Source organism: Chrysoperla carnea, chromosome 3 (genome assembly GCF_905475395.1).
Source record: "Chrysoperla carnea chromosome 3, inChrCarn1.1, whole genome shotgun sequence".
In the NCBI taxonomy this organism is placed as follows: domain Eukaryota; kingdom Metazoa; phylum Arthropoda; class Insecta; order Neuroptera; family Chrysopidae; genus Chrysoperla; species Chrysoperla carnea.
In genome coordinates, this window is record NC_058339.1 from 77,309,437 (window position 1) to 77,327,660 (window position 18,224).

The 18,224-nt window shown below is 30.2% G+C and overlaps 3 protein-coding genes across 4 annotated transcripts; all 3 read right to left on the reverse strand.

Annotated features, from left to right (window-relative positions):
* Nucleotides 1-221: 221 nt before the first annotated feature.
* Nucleotides 222-6,981, reverse strand: LOC123295650 (cleavage and polyadenylation specificity factor subunit 5-like). Of its 2 annotated transcripts, XM_044877068.1 has the most exons (5): nt 6,774-6,981; nt 6,385-6,649; nt 4,200-4,365; nt 3,124-3,238; nt 222-351 (listed from the first exon to the last, which is right to left on the reverse strand). In XM_044877068.1, exons 1-5 carry the CDS (start codon nt 6,938-6,940, stop codon nt 330-332), a joined length of 735 nt encoding a protein of 244 aa, XP_044733003.1. In that variant the 5' UTR covers nt 6,941-6,981; the 3' UTR covers nt 222-329. The 2 variants fall into 2 exon arrangements, with proteins under 2 accessions (XP_044733003.1, XP_044733004.1); XM_044877069.1 differs by lacking the exon at nt 222-351 and having other exon boundaries at nt 3,120-3,238.
* Nucleotides 6,982-7,201: 220 nt separating this feature from the next.
* Nucleotides 7,202-8,733, reverse strand: LOC123295773 (enkurin). Its single transcript, XM_044877220.1, has 3 exons — nt 8,099-8,733; nt 7,764-8,031; nt 7,202-7,380 (listed from the first exon to the last, which is right to left on the reverse strand). The coding sequence occupies exons 1-3, from the start codon at nt 8,692-8,694 to the stop codon at nt 7,207-7,209; spliced, it is 1,038 nt and encodes a 345-aa protein (XP_044733155.1). The 5' UTR covers nt 8,695-8,733; the 3' UTR covers nt 7,202-7,206.
* Nucleotides 8,734-10,159: 1,426 nt separating this feature from the next.
* Nucleotides 10,160-15,821, reverse strand: LOC123296270. The gene is made up of 6 exons (XM_044877732.1): nt 15,650-15,821; nt 15,365-15,552; nt 15,109-15,257; nt 14,211-14,335; nt 10,618-10,805; nt 10,160-10,514 (listed from the first exon to the last, which is right to left on the reverse strand). The coding sequence occupies exons 1-6, from the start codon at nt 15,734-15,736 to the stop codon at nt 10,355-10,357; spliced, it is 897 nt and encodes a 298-aa protein (XP_044733667.1). The 5' UTR covers nt 15,737-15,821; the 3' UTR covers nt 10,160-10,354.
* Nucleotides 15,822-18,224: the final 2,403 nt, after the last annotated feature.

An 18,224-nucleotide genomic window follows, 5' to 3' on the forward strand; every position in this document is an offset into this window, starting at 1 on the left:
TCTAAATTATTACTTTTAATATGAAACAAAAAAACAAAATTCAGTTAATCGTATAAAAAAAATTCCTACTAATCCACTTTGTAACTTAAAATAGTGATACAAAAAATATTAACGTTTTTTCAAATAATCATTTAGAAATCTATCTTTCTTGATAACTTATCTTGGTATAATTCTTTAAATTTTTACACCGTTAATTGCTTTTAAATTTTGAAATCATCATATTTTAAAAAAAAACTCAAAACCGTCCAATATCCATCTTTACGAAATCATATTTCGTGATATCCAAAAATTTGATTGCTTTGGTCCGAGTTCATCATTTCGTCTACTGATTACATATAAATGAAATTGAATCTGTAAGAAGAGGGAAACGTTATAGTCCAAGAGCCCGCTTCGGCCAGACGCACATCATTTCATAAAACCCTAAAGTTTATCTGCGCACGTCACCAACACAGGTAAGAACGATGAGCGACTATGTAGTTTAGGTAGTGGTTACCTTGGCAGGTAACAGGTAACAAAGGTGTAAAAAACAGCACCTCAAGTACATTAAGATATAAAGCTCTATTTTTTTACATTTTCTTCAGAATAATATTTAAAATGACGTCATCCATTGCCGGACACTTAGTATAGTTTCAACCCCCTGCCAGACACCCCCAAACTCTAAAAAATTGTGATTACACTTACATTATAGTATAAAAGCTGAATTTTATATATGTTTCTTGGGGGGCTATGAAAAGAAGTTACCCCAGTAGCCGGACAGTTTTCATGGTTTTTTCTATCTTGCCAGAGGCCTTGAGAGTCCGCCGTCGGTGCGAGCAGCACCTCAAGTACATTAAGATATAAAGCTCTATTTTTTTACATTTTCTTCAGAATAATATTTAAAATGACGTCATCCATTGCCGGACACTTAGTATAGTTTCAACCCCCTGCCAGACACCCCCAAACTCTAAAAAATTGTGATTACACTTACATTATAGTATAAAAGCTGAATTTTATATATGTTTTTTGGGGGGCTATGAAAAGAAGTTACCCCAGTAGCCGGACAGTTTTCATGGTTTTTTCTATCTTGCCAGAGGCCTTGAGAGTCCGTCGTCGGTGCGAGCGCGAGGCAATATATATTCAGGCGGGTTTGAGTGAGATGGCGAGTTTAATAAAAAAACAAATCTAAACAAGTGAAAACAAACAATTGACTGAGTTAATTGTTGAAATACCATGCATAGTCAGTGTTGATTTCTTTATCACATTACACATACAAACATGTGATACATACATAACTGATAATCAAGTATAGTACATATTATAAAATTTCCGCCTAATTGGCGCCCTCACGGGTAAAGAGTGATGTTTACGAAAAAATGTTTCAAACAAAAGTTGTTTAATTTTTGATAAGGAACATTTTTTACATTAAACTTTTGTTCTATCTCTAACGGTTTACAAGATGGGTCCTACGGACCCAAGACCCAATTGACCTATGATGCTCATTTACGAACTTGACCTCACTTTTTACGTCCTGAGTACCCTGTAAAAATTTCAACTCGATATCTTTTTTCGTTTTTGAGTTATCGTGTCCACAGACGGACGGACGGACAACCGGAAATGGACTAATAAGGTGATTTTATGAATACCTATGACAAAATTTTTTTCCTAACATCATTATTTTTAAGCGTTACAAACTTGGGACTAAACTTAATATACTATGTATATTTCATACATGGTATAAAAAGTAATCCATAAATTTTTCGAGTTTTGTTAATATTTTTGAGAAATTCAAGTTTTGACTGTGTGAGGTAATAATATTGTTTATCGTATGAAATCCAATGAACAAATATTTTTATTATATTCATAGCCATATTATAGAAAGTAAAAAATATTCTTATAATTATTACAGAGTTAAAAAAAATATTATTGTATACAAAAAATGATTTAGTAATGCTCAGAATTTTCATCAACATCAATTATGCTACCGACATTGTATATGTTGCATATGAATTTCTGGACAATATTAAAAACTTTTCGTTGTCTCATCTCACTCAAACCCGCCTGAATATATATTGCCTCGCGCTCGCACCGACGGCGGACTCTCAAGGCCTCTGGCAAGATGGAAAAAACCTTGAAAACTGTCCGGCTACTGGGGTAACTTCTTTTCATAGCCTCCCAAAAAACATATATAAAATTCAGCTTTTATACTATAATGTAAGTGTAATCACAATTTTTTAGAGTTTGGGGGTGTCTGGCAGGGGGTTGAAACTATACTAAGTGTCCGGCAATGGATGACGTGATTTTAAATATTATTCTGAAGAAAATGTAAAAAAATAGAGCTTTATATCTTAATGTACTTGAGGTGCTGCTCGCACCGACGGCGGACTCTCAAGGCCTCTGGCAAGATAGAAAAAACCATGAAAACTGTCCGGCTACTGGGGTAACTTCTTTTCATAGCCTCCCAAAAAACATATATAAAATTCAGCTTTTATACTATAATGTAAGTGTAATCACAATTTTTTAGAGTTTGGGGGTGTCTGGCAGGGGGTTGAAACTATACTAAGTGTCCGGCAATGGATGACGTCATTTTAAATATTATTCTGAAGAAAATGTAAAAAAATAGAGCTTTATATCTTAATGTACTTGAGGTGCTGCTCGCACCGACGGCGGACTCTCAAGGCCTCTGGCAAGATAGAAAAAACCATGAAAACTGTCCGGCTACTGGGGTAACTTCTTTTCATAGCCCCCCAAGAAACATATATAAAATTCAGCTTTTATACTATAATGTAAGTGTAATCACAATTTTTTAGAGTTTGGGGGTGTCTGGCAGGGGGTTGAAACTATACTAAGTGTCCGGCAATGGATGACGTCATTTTAAATATTATTCTGAAGAAAATGTAAAAAAATAGAGCTTTATATCTTAATGTACTTGAGGTGCTGTTTTTTACACCTTTGTTACCTGTTACCTGCCAAGGTAACCACTACCTAAACTACATAGTCGCTCATCGTTCTTACCTGTGTTGGTGACGTGCGCAGATAAACTTTAGGGTTTTATGAAATGATGTGCGTCTGGCCGAAGCGGGCTCTTGCTCTATTATAACAAGAACGAACGACGATTTTAATTTGGCATAAATTGATTCAACTTACCTACAAAGAGCTTGAGGTAGTGACGATATAATTGGCCCGTATCCTTGTGAATTGTCGTAAAGTTCAAATAATGGCGCTGCTACTAACTTATAATTTTTGGGTACTGCAAATAACGCTGTGAAAAGGAACATGAATGTTAGTACATACCTGGTAATTTGAAAATTGGATTTAATGTCTTTAACTATAAAAAACCATGTCCGTTTAAAAATTATATCGAGATTAATATACAACTAGTCAAATTTTTTATAGCTTTAGGACATAGTATTTTTGTATTTTAACATAATGATTTTATAATATATACAACGAATGTTTACAAGAAAACAATGAAGTTTTCATTTTACGCATAAAAATCACTTTTTATGTTTACAAAAAATGTTTAACAATTTTTTTTGCACAGAAAATAATACAAAATCATTAAAACATCAACGAAAACTCGTATAAATGCCACAGTGAATCAATAATCAGCTAAACAGCGATAAGCAATTATCTGGGAGTTTGAAAAGCAATAAGTACTGAAAAATATACAAGCAGAAACGAATTTAAATTAAATTTTAGTTTTATCCATTTCGGCAATGCATCGCTTCTTGATTTGAGATGAAAGTTAGAACGAAACACGATAGCGCAACATTGATCAAATTTTATAGAATTAATACATTAAGGTCGCTACTAGAAGGTCTTATCAAAATACTCTGTTTAGGCGTAGAAAGTTGGAGTTATAGCTTAAGACTGATTTTTCATGATTCAACACGTGGGAATTTAATGAATAATGTCCAAACTTTCTCTCAGCCTAACGTAAATCAATTTATATCAATTTACACAAGTGTAAGCACTTTGTGTCTACTTCTACGAGTTTTCCTTAATTTATACGAATCATCGTTGATAACTTTTACAGTATTATCACAAAATTGAAATGAAAACTACTTTCATAAACATTTTTCAAAATCAAAGCACTGTTAAAATGCTCTTTCAACAGAAAGTTTTTGGCGCTATCTTTGGAAAAATGTCCATATTAAAGTGTAGTGTAATATTTTTTTACAAAAAAAGAATACATAATCTTCAAATCTCCTTTACAATACCCTTTTCCTGAAGTTGTACAAGAAATAATTTCTTGTGTTCTTTCGGCCGTGTGATATGAGGAGGCAAATACGGATATTGTGGTGGTTCGAAATTAGGTCGCCACCAATTACCGATTATGTCTTCCACTAACCATTCTTGTATGATGCCATCCTGCCTACCAAGAGTCTGTAAACATTCTTATAAATTCTAATCCAAAACTTTTCATACAGTATACTGAAAATAGTTTGTGATCATGCATATACAAATTGTAACAGAAGCCATTTTGAATTATAATTTCAGAAAATATAAGATTTGCTGCAAAAGTTGATATGATCAAATCTTTAAGAAAAATGTCTGCTAAATTTTTTTTTTTTATAAAGTTGAAGAGGCAAAAATGAAAAATTTCAAATTGATTTTGTTGCAATTAGTCTGGTAAAATTGGCGTGGAACCTCAAACTAATTGCAATTCAATTTTTTGTCAGTATGGTTTCCTAATTGAAATTTTCTGTAGAAAAGATGGTGATGAAGTCTACCACTCTATGACGACGCGTTTATTCAATATTGCGTTTACATTAGTAAACCACTCACAGAAATTGTATTGGAATTAGTTTGACGTCAGCCCATTTTTCATTTTAATTTGACTAAATAAGTTTAGTTTTAAAAGCTTATTTTTTCAGTATTTTCAGGATACTAAATATTTTAATTAGTGAATGAATTAAGTAATTAATGAATATACACAATTATTAATGATTTAATAACATACAATAAAATTTTAACATTTTTTATAAATTAAGACGTTTTTGAACATTACAGGTAATAGGTATTAGATCGTCTGATTTTATAAAAGATATACAATATATTATGAAATTCATGTGAGATTTACAGAGAAAAGACTCGAGAAATGAATTTTAACATTTTAAAACATCGAAAAATTCATTACTTAATTCTAAACTTTAATCAGTTCAGTAGTTTTTTTATTGGCTTTTCTCCGGAGATTTGTTATTTACATTTTCTTTTTGACACTTAGATGATAAAAATTATTTACATTTCTAAATGTTACTTGAAATAATATTTTGACGAAAAGCTTGAACTTTCGTGAATTATTTTGTTTTACATTCAAACTTAGTACATTGTAGTAATGCGTCAATATGCTTTTCATAAATGCAGAATTACTTATTTTGACATGTAATATCTTAAAATTTTGGATCAATTTTATGTGACACATCGAAACCAGCTTATATGAAAGAATCATTGCCATCGAAAGGTGCGTATACACTTTCGCTATAGCTGCAGTCTCAGTGACTTATTATTAGTAGAAAGATAGTACCTATTGTTCGTTTGCCAAGCTATTATAGGAAAAAATGAATAACAACCCTGGTGGAAAAACTATTTGAAGAAAGAATAATTCTTAATAAGTCTTAAAAACTCTCAAAAAGTCTTAGGAACTGTGAATAACTCGTGAATTTTTCAAAGTTTTTGGACTGTCTAATTCAGAGTTACTCAGACTTGTTCAGTCTGAAACAGCCCTAAAACTTTTAAAAATTTAGAGTTATTCAGAGTTTCTAAGACTTTTTCAGTTTCTAAGATTTTTTTAAGGGTTTTTAAGACTTATTATTTCTTCAAATTATTTTTTCAACCAGGGAAGATATAAACGCGAGGAATGAATGTTCTAATAAGTCATACAGCTTCAGCATGTGAACGAACCTTTAGATTGCAAGGGATATTAAAGTACTGAAAAGAATTGGCTATATATACTGATGATCGCATAATCGCAAGAGTAGAATTCGTATGGCTTGAGTTACCATAATCTATTTATACAGTAGTCTACAGAAAGATTTTCTGCCAAAACTTCCTTTTCAGTAACTTAATATGATTCCATAAAAAAAAATTACAAAATTCAAATACATTTGATTACAAAATCACCGAAAGGTTACGATTTTCGAGGAAATAAAACTAGTCTTAGAGATTTTGAAAATAATTACAATAGATGTAATCATGGCTTTAAAAAGACAGTTAATAGGTGTGTGCCATCCTAAAAACTTAAGTTATCCAAAATTTATAGGTACTCTCTTTTTCTGTCCAAGAGATATATAAGTATCTATAAGTAAGATTTTATCGCCCTGAAAATCATAATATCTCCTAAAGAACAATAATTTTAATTACATAAATTTTCAATTTCTAAGTAAAATCATAAAAAATACTTACTTCGGTCAATAATCGTTTCAATCCTTCAACTTCATCTTCACCAGGTGCTAATTCACCACCAGGTAATTTGAAGAATGTTGTACCTAATTGTAACAAAAGTACATGAGTTAATCCATGTTCATGTACTAATAAAACTCCTTCAACACTTCGTCGCATTCCAATACGCTCAAATTCATCTCGCATCCGTTGAAATCGTGCAGGTACACTTGGATCTTTTTCAAATAAAGGTTCTTTTGTTCCAAATATATAATTTGTTAACGGATATCTACAAATAAATATAAGTTATGTTTATTTAGAATTCTTAAAAATATTTTAAGGAATTATACGTGGAAATTGACTTGGTAATATCCATTTTGAAAAAAATAAATGATTCACGAACTTGTACTTACAAGTTTATTGCACGATTTATTGCTAATTGGTTTAAAGAGGTTATTGAATTATTTATTTCACTTTTAATAGTATGACCATTACGTTTTGGCCATCCAGAACCACTTCCTGCTAGATTATTTGTTTTTGCAGGTGTTGAATCTTTTTGATTATTCGTTATCCCGTTCATTTTCGTTTTGTAATGTCTTACAAAATTCACATAAACATGTGCCGATTTGGTTTGTTTGTTAAATCTTTTTAGAAAGATGAAATAAAATTAGTTGCTAAGTAACTATAAATTTTAAAACGTTTTCATTTGTTATTTTTTTTAAAATTGAGCGAAATTTAAATAAAAACAAATTTTTTAATAAAATTATTTAATTTATTTTAAAGAAAAGTGTAAACAATATTATTTTAGTGTAAAAGTGTTTTTGTGTAAAAATGTGGAATACATTTTTAATCATCGTAAACATAAATATATGGGTGCTGTTCAATTAAACGTATATCTTTTTCCAATTCTAATAGTTTCGCTTCCATTTGTGTTTTTCGTATCATTTTTGGAATTGTGTCTGTTAAAATTGGTAATCCTTGGTATCTTGATTGCATTTCTTCCCAATTTTTCTTTAGCCCCTAAAAAAAATTTAAAAAATTTTACATTTCGTGCTTTTAGATAATTTTAATATTTTTCCAAACAGATGTAATTATCATTGTATATATACAGGTGATTTTTTTAAGAGTTTCCACCATAATATTTGGATAACGGAATTTCAAATCAGAAAACGCGAAATCACGCATTGACCTAGCACCGAAAATTGAGGTGAAAGAAAAATTTTCAAACTAAAGTGACAAAAATGAGATACAAACTGCCTAAAAACGATATTTATATTTCTACCTAAAAATGAGGATCGAACTACATATTTTAAATAAAAGGCGCGAAAATTTTGAAAATGAAAGGTTAATTTATGCCATTCTATTTTATTTGTGATTATATCCCCTATTATCTTGTAACTTACTTGAAGTAATTTATCCCTTTCATCTTGGGTAACATATCTACATTTTGGTTGATTTGAAAGAATGTCTGTGTCAGTTTCCCTTCGTTCCTTTGTTATTTTATCATTGATAAATTTTAAAATATAGTTAGGAGTTTTGCCATAACTTTTACGATAAATAAACTGTGGTACTACGCCAGACTTTTTCACCATTTGTCGTCTACCCGTTCTATCGTCGACGATTCTGGGAACTGGTTGTTTTGGTTGAGCGCGAACAACGCTCATAATATTTCTAAAAGAGAAAACCAAAAAAATAAATATTAAGTATAAATAAAAAATACATTTGTTTTCACTTTTACCGTAAAATGATATTTTGTTTTTTAATACAAGAAGTATCTGATTTACTTTCGGTTGGTGATTTAGACTTATCTTTCGGAACCTCCACTACTTCCGGAACACAGAAACAAGCGTCCATGTTCTTATTACAACATTGGCATATTTTCACGCACATTTGTTTTGATTCGTTTTTATCATTTGGTTTTTCTTCTTCTAATTGTTTTGGTTTTTCAGGAACCTTTTTATTTCTTGGTATATCTCCTGCACCCTTATTCGAATCCGAAGTTGAACGTCTAACAACAGCCTCCAAGGGAAGCGGTGGTTTTAATTTAGGCTTTGGAAGATGTGCGCAAGGGTCTGGCTTACGCACATATACAATTCCAGTCCTTTTTTTCAAAAAATCACAAGGTGAACGTATAGGATATTTAGCATAGCCCATGGTGCGATGACCTTCTTGAGCTCTTTTACGTTCACAACGGACTCGATCACTATGAATAGATATATACGGATCATATGGAATTACTTTTGGTGTCGTGTACTGAAATACTAAAGGTTCTTTTTTGATAACATCGTAAATACATTCGTTTAGCTTGAGATTTTCATTTATCACCACCGACATTTTAAGTTTTTGATAAATAAAAATTTTTAAAATCAATTAATTTTTGTAATTATTGAATAAACGCACTTTCTTTAAGCGTCGTTAGTAAAAACTGAAAATATTAAGAAAATTCGAGTAAAATCGCAATAAAATGTAGATATTATATTGACTAAATATACGTTACATAGCAACGTGTTTAATAGTTTTTAATAAACCTGCAGGAAAGAAACAATATTTTGAAAAACACGACAAAGTACTTGTTGAAAAACAAACGGTACAGATAGCTAAGCGGTATAAGCTATATTCGCACCGTGCATGAGTTTTATTTCAAACGTTTCCATTGTGACAAGGTCTATGGTTTGTGTATATGGCTTACATTGAACATTTAAAAAATATTATTTATCGAAATTTCGTCTCTTCTTTTCACAATTTCTAATACAACAAGTTTAATTAATTGTTATAGCATTTACAGGTAAACATATTATTTAAAATTACTCAAAACAACCTCCTTTATCGTCAAAATTATACACTGGAAGCGCTAGGATCGATTTGATTCTTCCTAGAAATAATCTTGCTTTCCTAAATACAATACCATTCGCACCTATAAGCCTTTTAGGAGGATTTTTCTGAAACCACCCAGAAAATAGCTCTATTCTGCGTTGTAAATAATTGAATAATAGTTTTTGAGATATGGAAGAACTTCGCACATCGAATAAGCAATAATAGTTCTAAAAATTTAGATAAATAATATTTGGATTTTAGAAATCGATCTTTCTTACAGTTTGGTTTCTCAGTTCTTTGAATTATTTCTTATACTCGATAACAGGTCGATAAAAAAATAGCTTGGCTTTTTTTTTGTATCAAAAGGATGAAGGGTTTATACATTTCAATTCACTGTACCTATTTAGTCAAATATAAGCGTGTTGAAAAGGCATTGACACATAGGATTAATTGTTTTATGAAGGCATTAATAAATTTTATAATTAATGATAAATGTTATGTATGTTTATCTTATCGTAGCCGCATTTTTATTACAACTAAAATTAAATTAACTGGATAAATTATTTAGAAAAAGTTATGTTTTTTATCTTCTCTATTTATTTATTAATAATTCTGTTTGGTATTTTGGGGCTATACTGATCTTCTCGAAATGGTGAGCCTCAAATAGAGCTTGTCTCAAAATAGGGGAAAAATATTTTGTAATATTTGCAAAAATTCGGAAAGAGTTATTGAAATATTTTTTAATTCCCCATTTATCTACTAAGCAGAAAAATGGAAACTTAGGAGCATTAAATTGTTAATTGTCTTTGAAATACTAAAAACACATCGGCCACCGGGTAATAAATATTATTTTGATCGGACTGAAATTATGACTTCTAAAAAGAATAAGGATGACTTGGTTGGGATAAAAATAACAAATCTGTTCAATTTTAACAAAGTTTATTTTGTATTTGAAACAATAAATAAAACTATAACTTTTGTACATTCTTCGCATTTCTAAATTGACCAAGTATCCCAAATTGATGAATCGATTTGAAACGAAATGATTTCTAAATTGACCAAATTGATGCAAAAAATTCTATTTTTCTTCCTAGTCTATAAATTAGAAATACTTCTGCTTTGGCAAATTTAATTTAATTAAGTTTTACTGAATAAAATTGAAACTAGAATTTCTTTAGTATCATCGTTCACCGACAAATTTAGTATGTGAACCTTTTACTATCAATTGTCCTGTTTCTTTATCCTTTAATATCATTTCTGTAAACGCTAAAATTTTACCAACTTTGGTAGAGAACGCGTCAACTTCTAAAACTTGGCCAATTTCAGCAGATCTTAAGTACCTGAAAATATTGAGAAAGTGAATTAATAACAATTAAATTAAAGGGGAATTCCTGAATATATTTTACGCTTCTTTTCTTTGGATCATTCTAATTGAGTACATACTCAGTATACATGGTGACACTAACTCCAGCATTTTGTGCTTTTGGATGTGTAATCAATGCATACGATGTTAAATTATCTAAAAGTAAACTGCTAAACGCTCCGTGAAGTGTTCCATACTGATTTGTCATGGTTTCATCGACTTTAAATTCAGCTTTTAAATTACCATTTTCACAGGATAATATATTGACCTGGAGACAAAATTTAATTGATAATATTGTTAGGTTATACTTAGATTATAAAGTTAAAGTCTTTAAAATAGTTCAAAGTCTTTGATGTTCAAGGTTTGAGAGTTGAATACTAACCTTCTGTAAGCTCTGGGCAAATCCGATATTTTCGTTACTTAATTTGATTAAGTTTTTTACAACTTCACTAACTCGTCCTTTTGACATTTTGTACTATACCTATGTTATTGGACTTATTATATTTTAAATATCCTATAATCTATTTTCTATGACTATTTTGATATATTGACTAGAATTTAAATACACGGGCTTATATTGGGTGAAAATATAATTGTTATAAAGTGTGCGTTCATTAAATCTTGTTAAATGAAACTAAGTAACTTCCTTAAGCCACCGTTTCACTACTCGATTTTAAGAACGAATAATGAGTTTTTTTTTTGTATCATGAGGCTCGGTATGATTTAATATTTCCATAATAGAAAATTTAATATTAGAGCAAACATGAGTTGAAACTGCTGAGTAAAAACAAAGAAATGTTAGATGGTTTTGTCGGATAAAAGTAGCTTTTGTATCTTTTAGGAACTTGGGTTTTTGTAAAGATTTAATTAAAAAGAGAGTGCCCAGAGACGAAGATTTTTTATCGAATAAATAAGTTCAGTGCAGTGCAGCTTCATTAATGTGCTGGAAGTTAGCAGAGCTATTTTAACAGGGATGTGCTATAGGTTTGTGCTACAATGTTCCGTCGAGAATATTGGAAAAAACACTAAAACTGTGGATAAGTCTTTACGTAAAAAATCTAATTACATTTACAATTCTTTTACAGATTAGGTATGATATTTTAACGGGAATTTTGGAATCCCCCAAATATCTTTGAAAGGAAAAAATATATGTTTTTAAATTAAAAATGAATATTATAAAAACTTTTTCCACCATGTCATCAGAGCTATCTTTTATACTATTTATTGCATTCTGATGAAAACAGATTTCCATAAGTGATGTGTAAGGTATGATTTCGACGAATTTCAATAATACCATTTCTACAATTAAAACATGCAAATCTATAACAAAAATTTAATAAAATAAATCCAATTCATTTACAAATTGCATTCTGAGGTACTTTTTTGAATTAGTTAAATAGAAAAAATATACTATTAAGGGCAATATATGTTTATGCACGAAGCAAGGAATGACTGAATTGACACAGGGCATTTCCAATTTTCTCGACGGCAAATTGTAGCACAACCCTAACACATACATTTTATTTTGACCGGTTTAAAATTGAGGTTCCTAAGTGTCTTCGCCATTTTTTCGGACAGACAGTAATAAGTTGGTCAAAATACAAGATATCTGTTACTCATTTTATGACATTAGTTTTTTGACATAATGACCGAAACAAAAAGGAATAATTTTTTTTAATGAAAAAAAAAAAAAAACAGAAGTCTTTTTTTCAGGATAAAAATAATAGAACTATTAAATTTTTTCATATTTTTTTCAAATAAAAATTTAATATTTGTATAACATAAAAATTTGTAAATATACATCTAAATTAATGCAAGAACTTTCTAAGGTTATAAATTAGAAGTATAATTATACTTCGGAAAATATAGTTTATTTAAGTTTTAGTGAATAAACAATTGAAAATAAACTCAGATCACCGTTCGCCAACAAATTTGGTATGTGAACCTCTTAGTATCAATTGTCCTGTTTCTTTGTCCTTTAACACCATTTCTGTAAATCCCAAAAGATTACCAACTTTGGTTGAAGTGACATCAATTTCTAGAACTTGGCCAATTTTAGCAGTTTTTAAGTACCTATAACATAATGAACAAGTTACTTAATAATAATTAAATTAGAATAAAAAACGTTAGTATTTTATTTCCTTCCTTGAATTTTAAACCTCTTTCTCGGGGGCGATTACGATATCCGTGGCGCCACGATTTGACAACAGAATATGATCAAACACACTTAAATAAAGAGAAAATGCAGAATACCAATTTTAGAGTTTTGGCTTGGTTTTTGAGATAAAGAAGTCTAAAAAGAGAAATTTTTGTAATTTAATTCATCATCATTCGAGCTTGTTGTCTTGGAAACAAACAAATTTTAATAGACCTTTTCATCGATTTGCTTTTGTTTCGGACAGTTGTCAAAAACCTATTCAACCTAAGAAACTTAAATATATTTTATCTTTTTCAATCAGCGCTTTTTGACAAGGAAAGAAGATATAAAATATGTCTTTATTTGATTGAAAACAGTCCGAAACAAAAAATAATCATTTTGTAAATGAAAATGCCCTATATATGAAAATACAAATCGGCTATTAAATTGCTACGGGGGTCAAGGGGGTGGTTCTTACTGGCGAGCATTTTTTTGTCGACATTAAAATATTAAATGTTATTTTCTGTGACTCGGAGCCAAGGCCGAAGGCCGCTATGGGGCTCAGGGGAGAAGCCCCTGGCAAGCAAAGCGACTTAAATAATAGTACATTTGACATTGTCAAATTGACAATATTCCATTGCCAAATCGTAAAATACAATTTTTTCTCACATACCTCAAAATTATTTAATCAACGCAATAGTACAATATTTAATACACTTTTTGGCAAATAAACTTCTTTATTATGCATTATATTTGAAACTTAAATTACATTTTATGAATTACCCAAAATCTATGTCATCAATGTGCGCGAATAATACAAAATCTAAAAACTTCTATCTAACCCGATCATCTTAGTCAAAATAAGTAGTCAACCTCGGAATCTAACGGAATGAAAGTCACATATGGTCACCCGTGCGCGTCCTTAGATATTCAAACTCAAATTTTCTTTTGCCTTCAATCGTACTAACATTTTTATAAAAGTTGTAAAGGATAAAATTTTCTACAAATTTTGTCGGAAACTTTTTTTTGTATGTTGAACCGTTTTTGAAATAGAGGGCGCAGAAGATGGTGCTCTCAGCTTAACGTACTTCAGTGCTGGGTCAATATTTATGAATATAATGTATTAAATAATTATTTAAGTAGTATTTAATGAATAATTCACGGTTTATCCTGTCTCAAATACGGTTTTTTCACTTAATTATCGATTAACATCTCAGTATACATAAAGTACCTACTCAATATACATGTTGACACTAATTCCAGGAAATTTTGCTTTTGGATGTGTAACCAACGCATACGAAGTTAAATTATCTAAAAGTAGACTGCTAAACGCTCCGTGAAGTGTCCCATAATGATTTGTCATAGTCTCATCGACCTTAAAATCTGCTTTTAATATACCATTTTCACAGGATAATATATTGATCTAGACACAAAATTTAATTTTCAATTATATATTATTTCTTTTTTAGTTTGTTTAGAAAGTGATCAAGTTGAAATTTTCAAAATAGTTCAATGTTATCATGATCGGATTTTTACCTTCTGTAAGCTCTGTGCAAATCCTTTGCTTTCGTTATATACTTTGACTAAGTTTTTCACAACTTCACTAACTCGCCCTTTTGACATTTTGAAAAGTGTATAATTAAACGCGTGTTCTAAACTAACTATATAAGATACCTACTTAATCTATTTTCTATTTTGTTTGACTAAAATTTTAATAAACTGGCTTAACATGTAGTAAAAGTTTTATTGTTATTGTTTCTTTTTGGAATCAGGCATAAAATGAAGAAATTTTATAACGAATGATAAATATGTTGAATAATTACAATTGAAACTAGATTTATTATTTTATCATGGTATTACGTTTATTTTTAAATTAAATTATTTAAAGGAATATGTTTTCTTATCTTCACTATATAAAAATTAAAATTCTGAATAAAATGGCGTGGACGTCATTTTCTAATCACTGCTGATTCTGTTTGGCACTTTGGGGGTGCTAACTGCTTGATATCATAAATACCTAAGCCTAAAGATTTTCTCAAAATAAGTTACCAAAATATTTTATTATATTTGCAAAACTCTTTATAAAATTTAGAATATTGGAACATCAAAGAGATTAGATACCAAATTTCATTTTGAACAGATCTAACAGACATACATGTCTGTGCCAATAACAGGATAGTATATTTGGTTTTGGGATTAAAAATAGAACCATTCGATTGTTTCAAATTTTATTTCTTTTTAGCCTTTCTATTTGCAACAATAAATCAAATTTTAATATTTGTATAACAAACAATTTTGTAAATATATATCTAAAATGATGCAAGAAATTTCGAAGTTTATAAATTAGGAGTATATTTCTACTTCGGAAAATTTAATTTATTTGTTTTATTTAATAAACAATTGAAACTAAACTTCTTTTCATATCATCGTCCACCAACAAATTTGGTATGTGTACCTTTTACTATCAATTGTCCTGTTTCTTTGTCCTTTAACGCCATTTCTGTAAACCCCAAAATGTTACCAACTTTGATTGCGATTGCATCAACTTCCAGAACTTGGCCAATTTTAGCAGTTTTTAGGTACCTACACATATAGAACAAGTTATTTAATAATAAATTTAGAGAGAAAACCATTATTTTTACACCCTTTTGAAAGCAATCCTTTCCTTCCAATATCAATGAAGTACCTACTCAATATACATGTTGGCACTAACTCCAGCAGATTTTGCTTTTGGATGTGTAACCAATGCATACGAGGTTAAATTATCTAAAATTAAACTACTAAACGCTCCGTGAAGTGTTCCATAATGATTTGTCATAGTTTCATCGACCTTAAATTCTGCTTTTAATTTACCATTTTCACAGGATAATATATTGACCTAGACACAAAATTTAGTTGTTAACGTTGTTAATTTAGACATTGATTGAAGTTGAAGTGTTGAAAATAGTTCAATGTTATCAATGTTTGATACTTACCTTCTGCAAGCTCTGTGCAAATCCTGTGTTTTCGTTACCTACTTTAATTAAGTTTTTCACAACTTCACTAACTCTTCCTTTTGACATTTTGAAATATGTAATTAAACGAGTGTTCTAAACTAACTTGATAAGACATAAGTATATACCTACTTAATAGCTATTTTCTATTTTTTCATATTGACTAGAATTTAAATTAACTGGATTAACACGAAGTATTAGTTTTATTGTTATATTGCTATTGTTAGTAGTATCAATGTTTAAAGTGTGAGTTCAATAAATCTTATAGTAACAATTTTTAAATTGTGAGTAAAATAAATCCTTTTAAGATGCAACCTCATGATGACGATTGATGCTGGATTTGAGCGTTAAATTAGGGTTCCGTCTAGCTAAAAAATAGATGAATGTACATCATCGTAAAGTGTCAGCGTTAAATTGTAAAAATGAGCGATAAAAAAGTTTATTAAAATCAAAAGTCGAAATCGTTGAAGTGTTGGAGACAAAGAGAAATTATACATTCTACGCGGAAGTGAAAAAATGAGAGCATTTTATCGAAAATACGAGGTGCTTTATCGGATTAATTTACAGCCGTAATTCTTGCCTCTTTCCGGTTTTTCCACTCTTATCTCTATGTGAAAAATAAAGCCAATTCGGTCTCGTTTGAAATTGAACGAAGACAAACAAAGACCCTTTCGATATTAAAATAACGCATTAATTGAAGTAATGTGAGAAAAATTTAAAGTTTTAATTCAAATTCTCTATAGATAATAAATCAATAATAATAAGTGTAAATAAATTGCAGTTTATATTTAGTCTAGTGGGAACGCAACCAGTTATTTTTTTCACAATAATCAGCGAGTTGTGAAATTACTTCACTTTTTAAAAAAATTTTAATTCTCAAATATACTTATCCATCCTTGGAACTCCTTATTTAGTATACAAATAAAATATATTAGATTATAAATTTTCTTGATAAGTTCCATATAACCAGTGGCGGATTAAGTATTTTGCCGCCCTAGGCCCTGTCTGATTAGCCGCCCTTTTTAAAAGATGAAATTTTATTTTTTTGAATCCGTTTATACGGTATACCGTAGTATACCGTATAGACGGTATACCGTAGACGGTATCCCGTATACGGTCTAGACCGTCCACGGTATACCGTATACGGTCTATTTAGACGCGGTATGAAATTATTTTTGTCCTTTTATACCGTGGGGCCCTTATACCGTGCACGGTATACCTTTTCACGGTATACTCTTTATGCCGTCGAGCCTTTATACCGTGTGCGGTATAGTCTCGTCCACGGTATACACAATATAGATTAGAAGGCTTATTTGAAGCAAATGAAATATACCGTGTGCGGTATAGTCTCGTCCACGGTATACATTATACAGATGGGAAAGCGTATTCTACAGAAATGTAACATACCGTGTGCGATATACTCTCGTCCACGGTATACATTATACAGATGGGAAAGCAGTGGCGGATTAAGTATTTTGCAGCCCTAGGCCCTGAATGATTAGCCGCCCTTTTTTAAAGATGAATTTTTATTTTTTTGAATCCGTTTATATTATTTATCCGTTTATAATACTTATATCAATTCATATATGAAACACCAGAATCATTGAAAATAAAATAAGAAAACATTGTGCAATTCTAGAAGCGGCTTACATGTAAGATTAATTTTACTAAAGATACAAAAAATCAACAGAGCTTTGAAAATTCTTCAAAAAAAGCTTATCAATATTCAATTATTTCTGTTATAAAACATTTTTTATCAGTATTGCACTCACAAATAAAAAAGTTAATCAGAAAATAAATTCCATTCTATTTCATAGAAATTTATTTGTAAATTTATATAAAAAAAATTCGAATAGATCCTTAAAATGTATTGTCGTTACATTATAACAGATTTAAAATTTTGACATTCTGAAAAATTTGCCGCCCCCCAAATTGTGCCGCCCTAGGCCCGGGCCTCACGGGCCTAGGCGGTAATCCATCACTGCATATAACTAAACAAATGATTTGAAATTTCATGGTTAAAACAAACAATTGACTGAGTTAACTGTTGAAATACCATGCATAGACAGTGTTGATGACTCTATCACATTACACATACATACATGTCACATATACATAACATAATATTCCCATAATTACATATAATTTGCGCCTAATTTGCGCCCTCATGGGTAAACAGTGATATTTACGAAAAAATGTTTCAAACAAAAGTTGGTTATTTTTTTATAAGGAATATTCTTTACATTTAAACTTTTGTTATATCTCTAACGGTTTACAAGATGGGTTATGGACCCAAGACCCAAATGACCTATATTGCTCATTTACGAACTCGACATCACTTTTTACGTCCTCAGTACGCTATAAAATTTTCAGCTTGATATCTCTTTTCGTTTTTGAGTTATCGTGATGACAGACGGACAGACGACAGACAGACAGACACACGGAAATGAATTAATGAAGTGATTTTATGAACACCTATATCAAAATTTTTTATGTAGCATCAATATTTTTAAGCGTTAAAAACTTGGGACTAAACTTAATATTTTTTTAAAAATAT